Here is a 19729-nt window from a genome sequence, read left to right as displayed (position 1 = left end):
ATTAAATGTTTGGGTTAATCTACAGCCATGATTCTCACTTATTTAGCTTAAGTACCTCCTTTTCTCTTATTTCTGAATGAAATGACTCACTTTGTCTGACTAGTTTTTGCCCAGAATAGAATAAAAAGCTATAAACAACTATAGAGCATAATGATGGAATGAATGAGGGATAACACACATTTTAAAGAATCTAATTTAATAAATAAGTGAAAATAAGAGTATTTAGTGCATGCCTCCTAAATAGATTTATTCCTACAGTTCTTATCATTTCCGGTCATTTTCCGCCACATCTCTTGTATTTTCAGTTCATGTTCAAATCAAGATCATTTCCATCATCATTATTATGACAATCAGTTTTAAATAATAATAATAATAATAATAATAATAATAATAATAATAATAATAATAATAATAAAACACTGATGTAAAGTATGTCAATAAACACTTTGTGATACTTTTCTTGTTAAAAAATAAAATAAATAAATAATCTGAAATAGTCTATAATAATAAAACTATCCATCTTCCTCACTGACTCGTGCCCCCCTCCCGTGCGTCTCTGGATGCGCTACAGGAGAAGAAGGAGATTTTGAAGGGGAGGGACGAACTAAGTCAAGTTCGGATCGTTTCAGGAGGGAGCGCACCTCCAGGATCCACAGAGGAACGAGAACACTATCACATTCCCACATTCAAGTGTTTCACTTCCAAGCTGATTATAAAAAACAACCAATAAACAGGAGGAAAACGCTTATAAAAAAGCTCATTTCACGGCTCGGTGTTGAGATGGAGACAGTGGTGAGGTGGACTTTGGTGCTGCTTCTTGCTCACGGTAGGTAGGATTTTTATTCGGAAATGAGCTGTTAAGATCTTATGTGCTCTGAGAGCTGTGGATTGCACGGAAAAATAATCAAAGAATGCTATATTCATGTACGATGCTGCGCGCTTTTACGCATCGCGGTTTGGAGACAATGGAGCCACAACGTTGTAATATTTCTTCTTCTTTTTTTTTATTAATTGATCTATTCACGTCCTTGATTATTTTTACCTGTCAGATGTCAGAGAAGAAGTTATGGAGTTTCTTATAAGTGCGTAAGACCTTTTAATGGATGCACTTTTAACCTCACAGTTCAATCTCAAAAAAACTGCTTTGTTGCAACTTACTCTTTGACTTTGCAAAAAAAAAAAAAAACTAGGCCAAATAAATATTATGAAGCGGATTCCAGAGCCGGGCTATTGAATTTTGATGAATGGAAATGTTGTTTTGAGGCATGAGTGATTTTCACAAAGAGCGAAACAGATTAAAATGTGTTTAAAGCTGGTATGAGAGCTTAGAGAGCCATGGTTATATACAGTAGGAGTATTGATGTCACAGAGAGGGCAAATTGGAGTTTTCTGTCAGAAGTGTTGGTCGTCTGCAGGTAGGAGATAAAAAAAATAGTCTCAAAGCAATCTATGTCTTTAAACCAAATAACAGTTTGAACCCTTCTTTGCCTCTGGTTTAATGGATCCCTGAATTAAATGTGCATTTTGATCATATTGTCTTTAATCGGACATTTAAAAGCATTTGGAATGCAGACAGGAAGTTACATTTGTGTCAAATTAGTGTAGGGTTGTGTTTAATGGCACACTATGTAAAATGCACTACAAACTCAGTGAGTATACTGCAATGTCTACTGTATACCATAAGTATGATTTGGATGATGACCGTTCCAACTGAAGTATACTTTTTTCTAAGTTTCCCAAAATGCATTTGAAATGACAAAAACACTAAATGGCTAAATGTCTGTTAACTTCAAAAGTTCTGAAAGCACTTTAACGTGTGAAAATGACCAAGTAGAATATCAACATGTGCACATTTGACCCATAAAACTTGCGTATACACATTTCATGCTGACATTTTGGAGATTTAACTTCAAAACAAGAGCTCTATTTACAAAAGCGTTAAAAAATACTAATGGGAGACAAGAAGAGATGCTTTTATTTTGAAAAGGTGATGTTTGACTTCTAGCTTGAAGCCGGTCCCAGGACGATTTTATATTCTGCTCGCAATGCATCATGGAGTGGTTGAGTATGACTAGTGTGCCAACGGTGCATACTTAAAAATGTCCCGATATAGTATACATGTTTGTATTTCTCGCATACTCAATCTTTTCATCCTATCTAATGTGAATGCACGAAACACTCATTTTGACTTGGTATGAATAGTACGTTAGTATGCGATTTCAAACACAGCTTAGGAGTGCTAAAACAAAGGTCACAAAGGATGTAAATTAGAGGTAAAGTAGTTGAAGTGAATCAGAGAAGCAAGTTTGTAAAAGTTAAAATAAGAAAGTATGGAGAAAATAGGTGAACAAGGTAGAAAATCATTGGAAAGAGGAGGAAAAGTGGATGAAATCCTGGAAAGCAAAATGTTTAGAACATAGTTTTTCAACCTTGGGTTCGTGACCCCATGTAGGTTTGCCAGAAATGTCTTGTAATTGCTAAAAAAATAAAAAATAAAAATTATTGGAATTATATTTTTTAGATTAGTACACATAATTTAAAACAACTGTATTCTGTACTTTCATTTTCTCAAATATAAATCTAGGTCAAATAAAATGTAAATAAATACAATGCAGTATAACAAACTGAGAAAAATGTCTGTGGTGTTGTAAAAATGGAGTCCTGACCCAGAAAAGGTTGGGAACCACTGGTTTAGAACAAAGTGAGGACAAGGAATAAATGGATGTGTGTGTATTAAAATGCATGGGATCTTCTTTCCTGACCTCAGTGTGTGTTTCTGACCTGGAGCCACTCTGTGGAATGGATGCAAAGCTGTTAATTATGGCGCTGCATTTCAAAGCATTAACGCAAACATTGGCTTGGAGGGTCTGCATTGGCAGCTATCTGATCCATGCACGGTGGCAGATAGGCTTTGTTATGGTTTATCAGCTGCTTACACACACTCTCCTTATCTAGTGTGACCCTTCAAAGACTCTGTGCGTTTGTTCCTGCATTTTTTTTTTTAGGATTCGAGCCATGTTTGAACTTGCAACCCAAATCTCAGGCACTTTGTGTGAGTGCTACTGCTCTGGGTTCAAAACTTTCAAAGACAAACAGAAATTCCTGTTCCTAGAAGTTGTTGTTGCAGTAAAAAAAAAAACCTCAGGGCAGTGTTTTCCACACTCTTTACCGTATGCTGGGGGAGAGATTATGTTGTTATGCACAGTTGGTCCAAAGATGTGTTGCTGCAGTTCTCCGTGCAAGGAATTATTTTTAGATGATGATGGCTGAGTTATTTAAATATTCCTCCATGTCAACAGGTAGCAGCAGATATCAGAAATAGGTTAGTGTTTACTAATTTATAAGCTGTTTGGACTAATAGGCTGTGTTTGAAATGCACTACAAACTCAATGAGTATATACTGTCAAGATTCAAGATTCAAGATATTTATTGTCATATGCACAGTAAAACCAGACAGTTGCACCACACAATGAAAATCTTATTTTGCGAGTCCTCCCTTTCACAGTAATAATAAGCAAACAAAATGAAGAGGTAGATTAAAAGAACCCAACGATTCCCAATTAAAGATAACTAATAATACTAAATACTAAGAATACTAAAATACTACACTATAATAATACTAATAATAAAATATAAAATATACAGAATATACAAAATATAAAGTGAGCATGTGAGTGGCAGAGTAGCTGTCTACTATATACTAAAGGTATGTTTAGGATGATGTTCCACTGAATTATACTTCCAAGTTTCAAACCTACAACGACAAAAACCTGAAATACACTGAGGCTCATTTCTTCATTATTGTATAAGTTACACACATTGTGATTGGCTCAAATCTAGAGACAACCTATATACAGTATTTAATTCTATTTTTTTCTTTTGCCTCCCCCCCTTGCTCTTTTATCAGCTCACCTGTCTTCACTATTCCTAATTGTCAGCTACAGTCTGGTTCTTTTCCCACTTTACTTTAGATGAATCGACTTATCTGCTGCTGTGCACACTGACAGTTTATAGTTGGTTGCCTCTGGTGACGCTATGACACTTTCCTTTGACTTGTGCCTGTGGGTGAGCTGCTGTGTTATTATTGTATTCAAAGGCTGCTATCCTCACATGTTTGAATGCATGACTGATGAACCGACCAGTGAACTGCAGCAAATAGGTGCCAGTGTGTGTTTGTGTGGTAACGAGGCATATATATCACAGGAACATTTATAGAGCAGAGCAATGAGCTGAGGGGGGGCGTGGCCAAACACAAAGTGAGTCACATGCTAATGTAAAACCTGCAGCTTTCAGTTTACGTCAGTGTTCATTGTGGAATTAAAAATCAGTTTTTAATTACAACCTTACTGAAAGGGATGTTTTGAGCAGTTTATACATTAGAGGTACCCCAGAGATGAATCCTAGTCCATCACAGGGTGAACACACAGTAGGACAGATGATGTGGTATACTGTATATTTAGCCTTCAATGTAAGAATCCACAGGTACGTTATTGTTACATCTAATGGGGCTTTGTGACAATTTATGTAACGGTTCAATGTTAATGGTTGTTATACTTGGGCTTCTATCATTTAGTTTATTTAGTCAGTAGCTTTACAGTCCTTATGTTCACAAGTGAAGTTCCTTATTTTAATTTAGATGTCTTTTGCTTTTTGTCTTGAATTGATTTTGTGAATTATAACAATTTGTGTTCATGGGCAGGAAAAAAATCGATTCGGCGATATATTGCAATTTTTCACAGCGCGAAAATTGTATCAATCCAAAAAAATATCCAAACAATCACATTTTTTAACAAAACAACAAGCCCTTAAACGCCCAGTAACCAGGTGTCAGTGAAAGTGTCCGGAAAGTGTCCTTTTAGCTTTAGCTGGTGTTGGGCACAGAACCTCCTTACGGACATTTTGGAGGACTTAAAGACTCCTAAGTGTTGCAGAGATAAAGATATCTCGGAATGTGTAACGCTTCACTTCCTGGTCACGAACTTTGGCCAATTTTAATTTAATTTCAAGAAAGAAATTCCGTGAAATCTATAATTTTCTGTGATCAAAGTGCAGGCCCAAAGTTAATTATGAAGACAGGATTTGTGGCTCATAATTTCAGATCTGATCGTGACAGTCTGTTCCACTATGTAACATCTATGGGTTGTTGGTTGGGTTTCGCACATAATTTGTCGTAGAAACATCACTTTTGATATTTTACTGATACACAGATAAGTAAAAAATCTAGATGTGGGGGTTGAACCTCTGTGTCGATACATACATTAAAATACTTAGCATTAATATAGTAATCCCTATCTACTGTATATCAAAACTCTGCTAATGTTGCACAGCCTTGTTTTAGAGTAAAATGAGATGGTTTATTTGATGCTCTACTTGAACTACATTATGTAATTAACCTTTGGTAGTGACCATTGATTATGAGTCATGAAGAATTGAGTTGACCATAAAAGGACACATCAATAGTGCCCATTTTTTTTAAACCTGTGACATTTTCTCAAAGCCAGCAAAGAAAATATTATATTCTGAAGGTCTCGTCTAAGGCCAGGCATCTATCTATCTATCTATCTATCTATCTATCTATCTATCTATCTATCTATCTATCTATCTATCTATCTATCTATCTATCTATCTATCTATCTATCTATCTATCTATCTATCTATCTATCTATCTATCTATCTATCTATCTATCTGGGAACCTCTGTCTGTCTGTCTGTGTGTGTGTGTGTGTGTGTGTGTCTGTGTCTCAAAAATCTCAGCGCATCAGGATCAGATTGACCTGAGACTTTCAACATGGCTGCTGCTTGGTTCAAAGGTGTGCAACATCGGATTTGTTTGGACTGCAATGATACCGATCATGAATTATTTCGTAACATTCCTAAATGTAGCTTTGCAGAAAAGCTCAATGTTGACTGGTTGTCATGGTAACTCAGGATAAGTTGAAATTTGCATAGAATCTACAGGAGTGACTGCACAATTGGCTTTTCGAAACGACTCATTTAAGAAGGATTTAACTTTTATTCTGAATTAAAGAGGAATTAAAGCTCCTATGTAAACCATCCATGAAAAAGCTACTTAACCTCCCACTTTTCTATAGCAACACATACTTCCTACGGGCACTGCACTAGTTTCTAAAATGACAAAACTGTTGACAACATTGACAAAAAACATTGAATCCCATTCATTTTGGCAGATTACAGCTGTCGTGAAAAGTGGCATTCTGCTTTTATTTGATCTGTTTATTTTACTAGACACTTACACTTTGGTCTGAAATGTATTTTTGCTTATTTGTGTTGATGGCTACCCTTTTTTGTGGATTATTGTATGAAAGACAGGTCATTAAGTAACATTTTTAAAATACAAATATCACATGGCCTAGTCAAGTTTTACACATGATCCTTTCTCTGCATTTCTATCTCTATTTCTCCCCATTGAAAGCATCTGCATGCTCAGGGGAGAATGAAGGTTAAATAACTCTCTATCACCAGCTCCTCACACACACAGCCCATAAAACGTTCTCTTGCTCTCCTCTCCCATCACTCATTATCATGTCCTCTATTACTTCTTCTCCCCTCTGCAATTCCCTCTTTTCCTCCCATTAGATTTTCTCCCAACACATTGTCCTGATTTGCGCTCATCTCCATGTGTGTATTTAACATCTCTCGGGAGATTTAGTTTTTTTTTTTTTTTAAATAAAAGATGCTAGCTTCCTGAGTGAGTTTTGGCAGATTCTGCACATGGAGTTGAATAATTGATAGTGTGAATAAAGTGCACATGCTGCTGACCTTACTGGGATCTTTACTCAAAAAGGATTGGCATCAAAAAGTAATTGTGAGACACAAAATGGAACATCAATGTTCCTGAATGGCAATTTTTCATTGGCCCCAAAAAAGCAAGGCAACATGATGTAGCAAATTTCAGCAACAAGGCATTCAAAGGATTAAAAAATGACACAGGGCTCAAGTCAAAAAAAAAAAAGCTTTTGAAATGAATTTTAGAATCACAAAAACATCTCAATTAAAATCTAAAGAAAGTAACTAAAGCCTAACAGCAGTAAGTAATTAGTGAACGTAGTAAATATTGTATATTATGTCAAGTTTTTGGCATTAAAATGCTTTTAATCACTGGTTTACCACTGATTATTTTGAGATGTCAGACAAATGATTTTACTGGTGACTTCCTGGTGACAATTTCCCAAATTCCTTGCAGGGTTACTGGCTATTAAACTTTCCAAAATCATACCAAACATGCTAAACAGGGTTAATAGAGTGAACAACTGTTATTATTTTTATATTTTTTTTTGCTTCAGATGACATAGGAAAATGGGGGCAGTTTTGATGTATTAACACAGCTTTTCTTTGAATCTGCACCCTCACATTTTGCACAAAATCCCACACAGCTGTTTAATTGGTGTAATGCATCTGCTGCAACATGTCACCAGGTAAACTCATCACCAGTTGAGCTAATACACCACCAGCTAAACCTGTCTTTGTAAAAGTGCCTTTTCACATTTGAATGCTGTCACAAATAATCTGAACGACACATTAAAAGACATACTAAAGATAAAGCTCTGCTTTAATTTTTAGTCACAAGATAACATGAACACTAATCGAATTGTAACATGTAGAATGGGATTATGGGTGGAATTGTACACATTTGTTCATTTGTCACACTTTCTAGACATTCTAACACCATTTTCCTTTTCCTGGGAAATAATAGCATGTAAGTGTGTGATATTGTCCTAAAACGGGCATGTGAGGCATTTCCGTGTCATGCTGATATAAAGAGAGAGAAAGGGAGAAAAAACGGGTCAGATTTCTTTTTCTGTTCATTCACCTGAATCATTTTTCTTAGTCTTTTTTTCCGGACAATTGGAGACCAAATGTATTTGTGCAAGTAAAAGGAAAATTGTCTATTTTCAGGTTTATAAATCTATTAAAATGCAAAAAAAAACATGTATTGAATGCTGATGGTATTCTTGTAATATACTCCAATGTTGTGCATTGTTGATCATGTTAAGTGTGTAAAAGAAGTTAATAAATAGTTGATTTTTATTGCCACTGTAAACAAGACTATTTTATTGTGGAAATACAGAGTTTTAGCAAAGGAGAATATAATGTAACCTTTTACTGCCAAACTGAGGACCATGGCTCAGGATGTCACCCTGCAGGAGACGCCAGCAGAGACTGTGTGAAAATAAATGTGAGATTTCTATCATCAGAGACACGTCGGCTGCAGATGCCCAATAACCCGAGGTCAGTCAGGGTTAGTGGGGACATTTTCAACCTATTTCAACTCCGCTTTCATGAAGAGCATCTTGACCTTCTTTGTCACCTTCTGATTTCACTCCATCAGCTGCTGAGAAACCACCTGCTGAGCACAGTTAAAACCCGCCAAAAGATGATCAGAAACCCTGTCGGAGCTCTGCCTGCTCTACAAACAGCTCTAGAGTTTAACCTGAGTCCTCACACAGCTGCTGAAAAGAAACAATTTTGGATGTTTTATATTGAATATTGGACAATACGCATCTGTTACTATTACTGTTTTTGCTCATTTAGAAATAATGGAACGAATTAATTACATATACAACAACAATACAACTCAAGAGTTGAAGATAAAGTTAAATACACATTGTATCTTGTTACTCTTCAACCTTCCTGTACATAAAAAAGCAGATGTACTCAAGGTCTGTGTCACTACACACGCTAATAACCAATAGGGGACATTTACTAACCCCACGCAATCAGGATTACACAACATAGACAATCGATTAGTGTGTAATGCCTCCGATTAAGGTCAGATCAACTGCTGCGCGCTAAATTTTGGTAGGAGAAAGTGCCAAGCATTCCCAAACTACAATGACAAGTTGACGTTAGCTTGCCGAGCTGTGCCACCTTTGCATAAGGTCAGATAAAGCTTGCATGCAGACGTCCAGGTACAGTGCGACAAGGTTCCGCTTCGACACATTTAAAACGCATGCTGCTTTTCGTTATTATTAAGTGTGTAGGAAAATTCAATTCGGCGATATATCTTGATTCTTCAGCTCGCGATTATCATAGTGATCCAAAAAATGTCAATTTTTTTAATTATGTTTTTTTTAACGAAAAAAAACATTTAATTGCGCTACCATATGCATAGCACGTAAACACCCAGTCACAGCTGATTCCACGCCACCCTCCCTGCCTTTGTTTGCAGGTCTGTGACCATAAATAGCGTCCACGTGTTCGAACCACTTCCACTTCTTAAGGTTTGCTCAACTGCGGCCGTTGTGGTCTTTTCAACTTCTCCCAGCACTGTAGAGAAGTCTGGTGGTAGACGTGAGCACGCATGTGCTCAGAGAGCTGCCGGTATACTCACTTGTTATGAGTACAGCTGTCCAGCTCTCTCTGAATGCGGTCGTCTGCAAGCAACGTTTGGAAGGTTTGAACCTCATTCAGACTCCACGTAGTACACTTTTTTGCTGCCAACAAAAATCAGTGGCGGCCAGATGCTTCCTCTCTGTGTGTGAGTTGATGACGCTATTTGGATGATTCTCTGAACCGCTCAGTGTCGCTCAACTTTTTTGAAAAATGTATTTTGACAGTTTGATAAACATACCACTTGTTTTTGGTATTGGTACTGAATTTCACTTGGTTACCATTTACTTAGTTGAAAAATAATTTGATATCATTTTATACATGTAAAGGTCAAATGTGTAATTATCAATATTGTGAATTATATCGTATTGTTTAGTATCGGGATGTATCATATCATGACATGCAATTGTGAATCGTATCGTCAGATTCATGGCAATGCACATTCCTAGTTATTACGTCACCAAAAAAAACTAGAATGTTGTTGATGGGTACACAGCTGTTACTATAAGTTTGCTACTGGATGGATGGGTGGATGGATGGATGGATGGACAATCTTTTGACACATTTACTTTGTTTTCCCATTTTTGTTTGGTGCAACAATGCTGCTTTTTTTTATGCTGCTTCATTTTAAACAGTGGACAGTGGACATACCTTTAAACTACTCCACTGGGCTTTGACTGGTCGATAGTGTTCATTATAGACGGAAAATTCTGGTTTCAGAGCAGCAAGATGGTGTCCAAGTTAATGCCACTGCCTGGGTTCAATTCCCATTTGGGGGAATGTTCCTTGAACCTTTATGTGCAGAGATTGCCTGTTCTGCCTCTGTGGCTTTTTCCCGGTAATGTGACTTCCTCTCATTCCAAAAGGATGTACGTTTGGTTTATTGGAGTCTCTCAGTTGCCCATTATGAGTTGTTTGTCTAAGCAGAGATACACAGACATAAATCACTATTTCTCACAGTCAGGGGAGATAAATCATCACCTGCCACTTTCAGAACTGTTCAAGTCTAATGTGGTATGTTTTTGATCAGATCTCCTTTAAAAAAAAGAAAAAAATCTGTTTTTAAAAACAAATACTTGATGTTATGGTTCAATCCTACTGTGATGAAAGCAGCCAATGAATGACTGTGAGGTTAATAAATAAAGAGATGGTGGAGGCCGATAAAAGTGTTCAAACCAGTGGCTCATTCCTGTCATACTGTGATGACTTCTTTCATGATCTGTTCTATATGCATAAACCGTACACAAGCATGTGGATTATTGTCCACACACACAAACCCATACATGTGATCGCAGGATGCTGTAATGATCAAAGTGAGCTGACTGTGGCCGTGGAGCAGCCCTGTCTTTTTAATTATGCCAAATAGTCCATGAAGGACCATGACTGTCATTCTCATTTTTTCCTGGTCTTTGATAATTTCACACAATTTCCTTCTCTTAGTTTTTTCATTATCTCCCATTGTCAGTGATGACTTTGGATGTATAATATCCTCACGTGCCCAAAAGAATAACTTTTTCCTAAAGTATACAGAAAAACTTCCTCTAGTCTATCTTGTCAAGAGTGCATGGATATTTCTCCTAATTTTTAGCGTAGCATTGGCATGTGTCAAGATGCAAGGAGACAGAAGGTTAGCTGTGATGACGGGATTGACATAATCTCCTGTGTTTTAATCACTCTTGTTCTCTCAGGAGGGCTGCCATCAGCAGTTCAACACCAGCTGGGCGTCTGGTGACATTGTTGTCTTCATGATGAGCCACGTTCATATTTTAAGGAAGAATTTGATGCCATGGGGTCGTCTTTTAGAGAACTTTCTGTTGACAGTTTTGGGATTAAAAACAATATCTAAGATCAACCAAGTTCAAGGTATTATTTATAGTCTGACGTATTTTTGTTCATCTTCCCTTTGAGTAGCTTCAGTTATGCGGTAACACTTGACTCGATATTTTATACATACGGCTGACGTTATGTTGTCATTATCTGTCATTAACATGAATAAAGTGTCGTGAAGGCTGTTATTAAGTGTTGTTTGCTAAATTATGACACCTTTGGAGCTATGTTAGCATAGGGTTAGGGTTAGATTGGGTTAAGGCTAGTGTTAGGGGTTAGGGTTGGATAGGGTTAGGGTTAGATTGGGTTAAGGCTAGTGTTAGGGGTTAGGGTTAGATAGGGTTAGGGTTAGATTGGGTTAAGGCTAGTGTTAGGGGTTAGGGTTAGATAGGGTTAGGGTTAAGGTTGGGGTTAAGGTTTGGGTTAGGGGTTTGGGGTTATGGTAAGAAAGGGTTAGGGTAACCAATGACACTTAAAGCTGCTAATTTGAGTTTCTGAGTAACGTCTCGATGTCCCGCCCTAAACAGCTTCACTTCCTCCCACTGCCTCTCCCAATTTACCAGAAGCCACACCTCTACTTTTCTGCACGCGCACCGCGGAACATAACAAGGTCGCCTTGGATAGCATTGGTATAGGTCTATTTGTCAGGTAAGAGCCAAAATCATATTTACCTGTTTGCTATTGTGACGTGCGTGTTTGGGTTCCATGTTTTAATTTGGTTTTGAAACGAAATAATCAAAGAACGAAGGGTACACATATTGTTTCAACGACCAGTTTTTATTGGGAGATTTAGATTTTGCGCATTTCGAAGGGTAATGGAAACCCAGTTACTAACTACATCTTGTACATTGTGGATTCTGGTGGTCAGTGTTTGACATCTGAGAGCAATGGAGGGTTTTAAAGTTATTCTCACAAACTGCTGGGTTAATAACTGATGAGACAGGGGATGCAAGGCGGCAAACTGTGGGGGTCTTTGAACTTGTGGCTTTGATGTAATTCACTTTGAAAATCTGACCATGCATACATTGCCAGCAGTAATTTGCAAACAAGTGATACCTTTTTTTCAGTTTAATATCCCAATTAATAGTCATAAACCAGTATGTTTTTTGCCATTTCTGACTGGACCAGAGCTTGTAGTTTCTCTTCCGCAAATGAATACGGCAAGAAAATCATAATAAAGAAAGTAAAAGATCTACTCATCTACGTCTGTCAGAAGCTAGGTCTATTTCCATCATGCTGAGAGCATCTCATGATCACTCACTGGATACAGCATTAGCTTCTCTCTGCAGGGCACAGCAAGATGGGTTATGTTGGAGAGCAGATGGCAAAATTCTGGCTGTTGCCTGTAACTCCTCATTTAACAGCTTAGGCCAACTTTCTCTTTCATACATTACATTTATTTTGAAAACTTTAACAAAACATCTTGCTTTGTGAAAGTTTCTACAGGATTATATTTATAATTTTTTTTTTAATTATATAAAGACATTCAATAAAGTCTGTTGATCCAGATGTTCCAAGCAAGCTGCAACCTACCAGACAACAGAAGTGTGTGTGCGCAGCAGCCACAGGGAAACACAATGTTCTTTACCCCTGTGGGAAAGGCCATTGTGACAAAATAAACACCCGTTTACAGCTGCTGTGCACATCCACATTTATTTAATACAAAGGCAATCTAAGGTCTTCAGACAAGGCTGTGCTTCTGCATGTAGCAGGAGCACAAAAGGAACTTGTCCATACTGGAAATGAATGTAGATGCCAATAAGGGAATCTTACTGGTCCCCAATAACAAACAGCCCAGTCTCACAAAGTTTGTGACAATGACACAAAATGGACTTGGATTGATTTTTCATGCCCTACAACACGATTTCTGCAATTTCATTTGTGCTGCACGTCTAGTAATGTTTTGGGGCTGCCTGGTGGGGATTGAAAAGCGATTTGGTTTAGTGTAAGTTATCGCTTTAACCATAACTCTTCTTACCCTGATCCAAACTATGAATGAAATAAGATGCAACTGCTCGAAATAACTTCCAGCTGAAAGACATTGCACGGAAAGTGAGACTTGTTTTTGTGGCAGTGTCATGTTTCCTCCTGAGACCTTGTTGTAACAAATCAAAACTCCAGATGATGCACACACACCTGCTGCTCAAATGCCAGTTGTGAAGTTAGAAACGGCAAGATGTGGGGAGGGCTCTGGATGATTTGCGTCCCATAAAAAAACAAGATGTCTGAAACTCACAAAACTTTGTGAAACAACAACTCACCTCACTCATCCTCCTCCTCCTCCTCCGTCTCCTTCAGAAGGACCGTCAACCTTTTATTTAATGTCTTCAGGATAAAGTCTGCAGCCTGGAGTTCAAAACGCTTGCTTTGCACTTTCTCTTAAGGTAGACATTTGCTGACACTGAGCCTCGGGCCATTTGGATTGCTTCCTGGATATTAGGTCAACAACATTTCTTGTGTTTAGGTTCTACAGGCAGCACTTAATCTACAGATACAGTATATATCCAGCTATCAGCAGCTTTTATTCAGGTTACTGAAGTAGGTCTTCCTCAGGGAAGCTAGTCTTTTTGCGTCGCTGTAATGTCAATACTGGATAATGTTTCTGGTTTTGAAGAAATTCTTTTCTTGGATGATTTGAAGATGTAATTCCTTCTCGCAATTCTACCTAAGCAGTCAGAATTACCTGAGGAGCTTTTACAGGGAAGCTCTCTAAAGCTCCTTTTCTCCTATATGACAAGTTGCGTCATATAAGAAACCAGGTCAACCTGATTCTGTATTACTGAAGCACGCTAAATCCACTGAGTTGGAAGTTACGTTGCTCTATCGTCAAAGCCCCAAAGCTTCAACTGTGGCATTTGAATTCAAGCTTAACCAAGCTAACCCAGTGTAGCATATTTTACAAACAATGCTAAACAGTTTAAACTGGCATGGCTCTACTGGTTTAATGGAACGAGAGAAAACTGTATATTGAGTCTGCTTATTATGCTAAGTTAAACTGAATGGAAATAATTGACAGAGGAACTTTGTGGGGACCTTTATTTCAATGTTCCATCATATGTTAGTATTATATTCATATCATATTAGTCTAACTACTCTTATATTTATGTTTATACTTCTTTTTTTATTTATTTTTCTTTATTCTAGTTGATTGTTATTATTTAATGTTACACTATCTGAGAGAGCACAGGTCACCAAGACAAATTCCTCGTGTGTATTCATACACTCTTGGTCAATAAAGTTGATTCTGATTCTGATATTCTCAGATATTGTGACCATACGCTCGGTTTTACCCGGACATGTCCTCTTTTAACCTCTTGTCCGGGCTTTCTGGGGAAATTTTATAAATGAATTGTCCGGGTTTCTCAGGGACCTTGAACGCATCTCGGGGAACACATTAATATAAAAGACCATAACTCCGCTAATATTTGCTTTATCTCAGAAACTCCACCAGTTTCTGAAAGCTAAGGAGTTGTTCTTTACAGCCAGTATCATGTTATTAGTTGGGCTGCTCAATTAATCAAAATTCAAATGCGATTTTGATTATAACACCCAACGATTACAAAAATAGCATTAGAAAAAAGATTATTAAAAAAAAAATTAAATAAAAAAATGTTTTTTTTACATACGTTTTATTCGCTGTTGAAATACCTGCCAGCTAATCACATTAGCAAGTCACCACAATGTCACAGAGGTTGCACGAAGACGTTTTTGTTCCTGAATCAAATCTATGATTAGGAACAATCATAGATTTGTGTTTTGAACAGACCATTTTAAAAAAAAGCCTGAAACGGTTCAGAGCCCAAAAATAGTTGTCTCTCCCCTTGTTATTCCTTAGTTTTCCCTTATCATCCATGACATATGGAGTGGGTGTATGGTATTCCCAGATGGAAATGTATCTAAGGTAAAGCTTGCTTTATCTGAGTTGGTTATGCATGCTGCATTGCTATAGAAACACAGGGTAAAACTGAAACCTTTTAGACAATTCTTCCATTTTTCAGATGTCACCTACTTAGCTGCTGCTACAGATCAGCCGTGTCTGATATCACAGAGGAATCTATGTATTGGTAATTGGAATTGGAAGCAATTAGAAGATCACTGGCTTTAGAATAATTTAGGAATTGGCTTCATGGGTTTAGGTCATACTAATTTAAGCCTTACACATTTCAATCATTGTTAATTTTGTTGTCGACTACATTTTTTAAAGTGAGAATAACAAGACTATGAAGTATAAAATGTAGACGAAAAGTATATCAAAAATACAGTATATTGATATTTTTGTCAACTAATAAAAATAAACTATGAAGTCCACTTGGAACCAAATCCAATCAGATGCTTTTTCCATCTCTCTCTCTCTAACCAACCATCCTGGTGTTTTCCTCCTCAGACTGTTTCTCCTCCAAGGCTGAGGATCGGCTCTTTAGGAAGCTCTTTAGACGATACAACCAGTTCATCCGACCCGTGGAGAACGTTTCCGACCCCGTCACCGTTGAGTTTGAGGTTTCCATCTCCCAGCTGGTCAAAGTCGTAAGCATTGCCTCATCCATTTTCATTCATGTAGAAACCTGAGTTTAGCCTCCCAGGATTCTTTGGGTAGTTTCAGAATTGAATGAACAAGATGAATTGATATAGAACAGCACTGTGAACAGTATGTATTCACTTTCACTATAACCTGAATGTTTGTCATTCTAGTCTCCTCTGCTTTAAGCATGATTCGATTGTGAGTAATAAATAAGGGTGTTTGTGTTTATAAAAGCAGTTGATACAATTCTGAGAATCCATAATAATAATAATAATAATAATACATTTTATTTGTATAGCGCTTTTACAGTGCTCAAAGATGCTTTACAGGGATAAACAGTAAGTAAAAATACAGAGGCATAGACTTATGTAAAACACAATGTAAAAAACAATTGGTAGACTACAAGATAAAATGGCTATACATTAAAATGGCTATACATTAAAAGCAATAATAATAATAGTTGACTAAACTTTGACTTGACAATGATTTGTCAAAGCGGATAAAAAGAATTAAATTAAATTAGATCAATTTCAAGTTTATTTATATAGCGCAAATTACAACAATAGTCATCTCGAAGCGCTATCAAAATGTAACATTTCTAAGAAAAAAAACAATAAATCCACATGAGCAATATCCAAAGAGTCTAAAATAGCTTTACTTGTTACTTTAAAAAAATAATTTCTATATCTAATTCATTCATTATGGGCGGGGCTGCTAGAGCAGTACACGCCCAGTCTAGACACTAAAATTTCCAAAGAACAATCTATGTTATGCTACTCAATACCAGAGGTGAAAGTAATGAATTACAAGTACTCACATTACTGTAGCTTTTATGGGTAATTATACTTTTTTGAGTTTATCTCTAAAACAGTCATTTTACTTGTACTTAAGTACGTTTTAAAATAAGCAAAGTAATTCATTACATTTCTGCACCCAACCGTTACTGAGTAAATTCTATTTTTTTTTTGTTTTAAAATGATCAACAGACATTGTGACATTTCAATAAAAAGAAATGACCAGACAACAATCAAATGCATGACATCATAGCCGACCAATCAGATTAAATGTAATGCACGGCGCCAAAACAGCATTGAATGACATGTTCATAAATGTAGCTACTGTATACTTAGAGCTTGTGATTTTTTTTCATTTTGAATTTATTTTATTAATGTGATTTTATTTTAAAAATAATTGCACATTTTGACAAACCTTCTATTTTTTACAAAGGCCTTTGTGGAAAATAAATTAAGTTTCAATTGAGTAAGATTTTGTCTCTTATTTTTTAAGTTTATACGTGAGATGTTTACTGTATGTAAGGGAACCGTGGCAAGATTTATTACCATAAATAAACTGTATAAGTAACCAGTAACTTTTACTATTTAATTGAGCTACTTTTTACTTACACTTAAGTATTTTATGTTTGACTTACTTGTGATTGTACTTGAGTACAATTTAAATCAAGTACCAGTACTTCTACTTGAGTGGGATATATCAGTACTCTGGTAAGTTTAACACTGACGTGAAGGTGCTACACATTCCCCTGTGGGAAAAAAAGGATTTCAGCTCAAAATAGAAATCCTCAGATTAAGGGAAAATTGCCTGCTGGAGCCTTTTTTCAGGCTGATATGTGGTCCTATCTGTTTGCTCGGCAAGGTGAGATTAATCTAAAGGTGAGTGTGTGGAAGCGTACATCTGGGTTTGAATTCCCAGGAGTGTGTGTGCACACGCGTGATTGGGACTTGACCAACGCACCTTTATAAGTGGGTTGTGTTTTGGTTTGTAAACACAAACAGAAGTGACTGATCAACAAAGGAAATTCCCGTTTTTAGAAAGAAAAATGTCCTGCATATTTATCCAATCTTATTTTATAAAACTCACCATGGAGCAGAGATGCTTTGTGCATATCCACGCACCAACACTAAAACACATCACTGCATGAGTCCTTGCCAGCATCACCTTGTTTTCTCTCTCTCTTTTTGCATCTCTGCAGGATGAGGTCAACCAAATAATGGAAACAAATCTGTGGCTCAGGCATGTAAGTAGAGTGAGTGTGAACATACACATACAAATGCACACACACATGCGTGATCTGCAGCACATTTACTGCTTTTATTGACCTTCATGTCTGCAGAGACGTAGGAAAAGTAAGTGAAAATTGAACAATACATGTAGACCATGTATCTGCACATGCTAATAAGCTATTGCATGCACATGTATGTGTAAGCACTATTTGTCAGTTAAATGTTTAAATGCTGGAGGACATTAAAATCAAGAATCTGCTGGTGATTATTGCTGTTTATTTTGTTTATAGGGAATTGTTTTTTTAATCACAGTTTCTCAAACTGAAGTCTGGAGACCCTGTTGGGGTCTGCGAGCCATAGGGCCAGCGGAATACATTTGAAAATGTTTTATTTGCAGTGTATTAGAAAACAAAAAACTGATGTAAAAAATTAACTGATATATTGAAATAAGCCTTCTGAGCAAAAAAAATAATAATACAAAAACAGGGCTGTTAATTTGTTAAACTTGATACATACAATAATGTTTCAGATAAAGACATAATGTAGGCCTCACAGATCAATAAACTGAACATCATTTGCTAAAAAAAAAAAGCTGAAATTGATACTTGAAAGTTTGTTTGGATCTCCACTCTATTTTTTGACATTCTTGAAAAAGTTTTGCGCATTGCATTGTGGGAGGTGGAGTCCTGTAGACGGATGCATAGAAGTATTTTTACTTCATTCTTCTTACTGTGATTTCTTGTGTTTGCCCCCAAAAACTCCTAGCACATTTCTGGTGTTTTCATGAACTAATAGAACAATAGCAGATGTTTGTTTTGGAGTTTACACGGAAAGATCTAAAGCCGTCTGAAATATAACGTCTCATTTAGTGAGGTAATATCACAGGGAATACCAGGAACAAACTGAAACAACAATGGTGTCAAGCGATTCACTTTCTGGGGAAGAAGCACAAGAAATCACAGTAAAAATGAAGGAAAAACACTTACTCGTCTACGGGACTCCACATCCCACAATGCAATGCAGAAAACTTCTCCAACAATATTAATTGGAGAGTGTTTACAGTGATTATTTCAAGCTTCTACATTCAAAGGCCCAAACATACACGGGCATAGAGCTTTAACGGGGCCGAAAAAAGAAGACCCGACCAAAATGAAGCCGATGTCTCTTTAAGTCCGAACCTATTTCAACGCGACACATCTGTGCGCGCGCATGTTGATCCAATGCTAATTGCCTTAATATCAGTTTTATTGACTAGTCACTCGTTCTGCATACAACTATAAACATGGCAAGCAGCTCCTTGTGACTCTGCAGACGGTACGTGCGTCTTTCTCGCGCTAATCAAAACCCGTCCCGACCATTTATTTACTGCGCGGAGTCCAAATCCCGCCTGAGCCCGTGTATAATGATCGAAATTAAGCCCGAACCAGGGTCTGGTTCAAGCTCTACTCGGGCGGAACAAACTCTGCACAGATTGTCCGCAGTCATCAGAGCTATCATAATCGAGTGCACTGCTGCATAGTAGTGTCTATTTCTATAAAAGCTCACATTTCACGTTTACAGTTTTTTTTCTTGGCGTCCAGGTCAGTGTTACATTTAATACGGGTTGATATGAAAAATACATGACGAGCAGTATTTTTTGTGACACCACGTACGTGGTGCGGACTTGTAAAGCGCGGTTGTAAAATTTATACTTAGCTCTCAATGGTCTTGCGGAAGTCTGCATGGACCTACGCAAAGACCGTTCCAACCGAGTATGTTTGGCAAATTATCTTCAATTTATTGATCTATGAGGCCTTCACTGTGTCTTTATCTGATAAAGATTTCTCATCTCCATCAGCTTTAATTTTGCTGACAGTTGATTCTAAAGGCATCTAAGGTATTGATCTAGCAGTTAAAATGATATAGTTGATGTCAGAATGATAAGAGGGTTCCTCTGCGACTTTTCTCACCTTTAAATCATCCAAGTCTGTTTTATAGGACTACTAGAAACGGCTTAGCAAACAAAACAAAA

General features: G+C 37.1%; 1 protein-coding gene across 2 annotated transcripts in view; it reads left to right on the top strand.

The window, feature by feature from the left end:
* The first annotated feature begins 623 nt into the window (after positions 1–623).
* Positions 624–19729, top strand: part of LOC114461523 (neuronal acetylcholine receptor subunit alpha-3-like) — a 35792-nt gene continuing 16686 nt past the window's right edge. For both annotated transcript variants that reach the window (XM_028443679.1, XM_028443671.1), the window contains exons 1-3: positions 624–826; positions 15563–15702; positions 17688–17732. In XM_028443679.1, coding sequence (XP_028299480.1) covers positions 781–826; positions 15563–15702; positions 17688–17732 — 231 coding nt within the window. In that variant the 5' untranslated portion in view covers positions 624–780. The remainder of the gene's footprint in view (positions 827–15562; positions 15703–17687; positions 17733–19729) is intronic.

The sequence above is a fragment of the Gouania willdenowi genome, chromosome 1 (assembly GCF_900634775.1).
Source record: "Gouania willdenowi chromosome 1, fGouWil2.1, whole genome shotgun sequence".
In the NCBI taxonomy this organism is placed as follows: domain Eukaryota; kingdom Metazoa; phylum Chordata; class Actinopteri; order Blenniiformes; family Gobiesocidae; genus Gouania; species Gouania willdenowi.
Note: the sequence above shows the minus strand (reverse complement) of the source record. Positions and strands in the feature narration are given on the sequence as shown.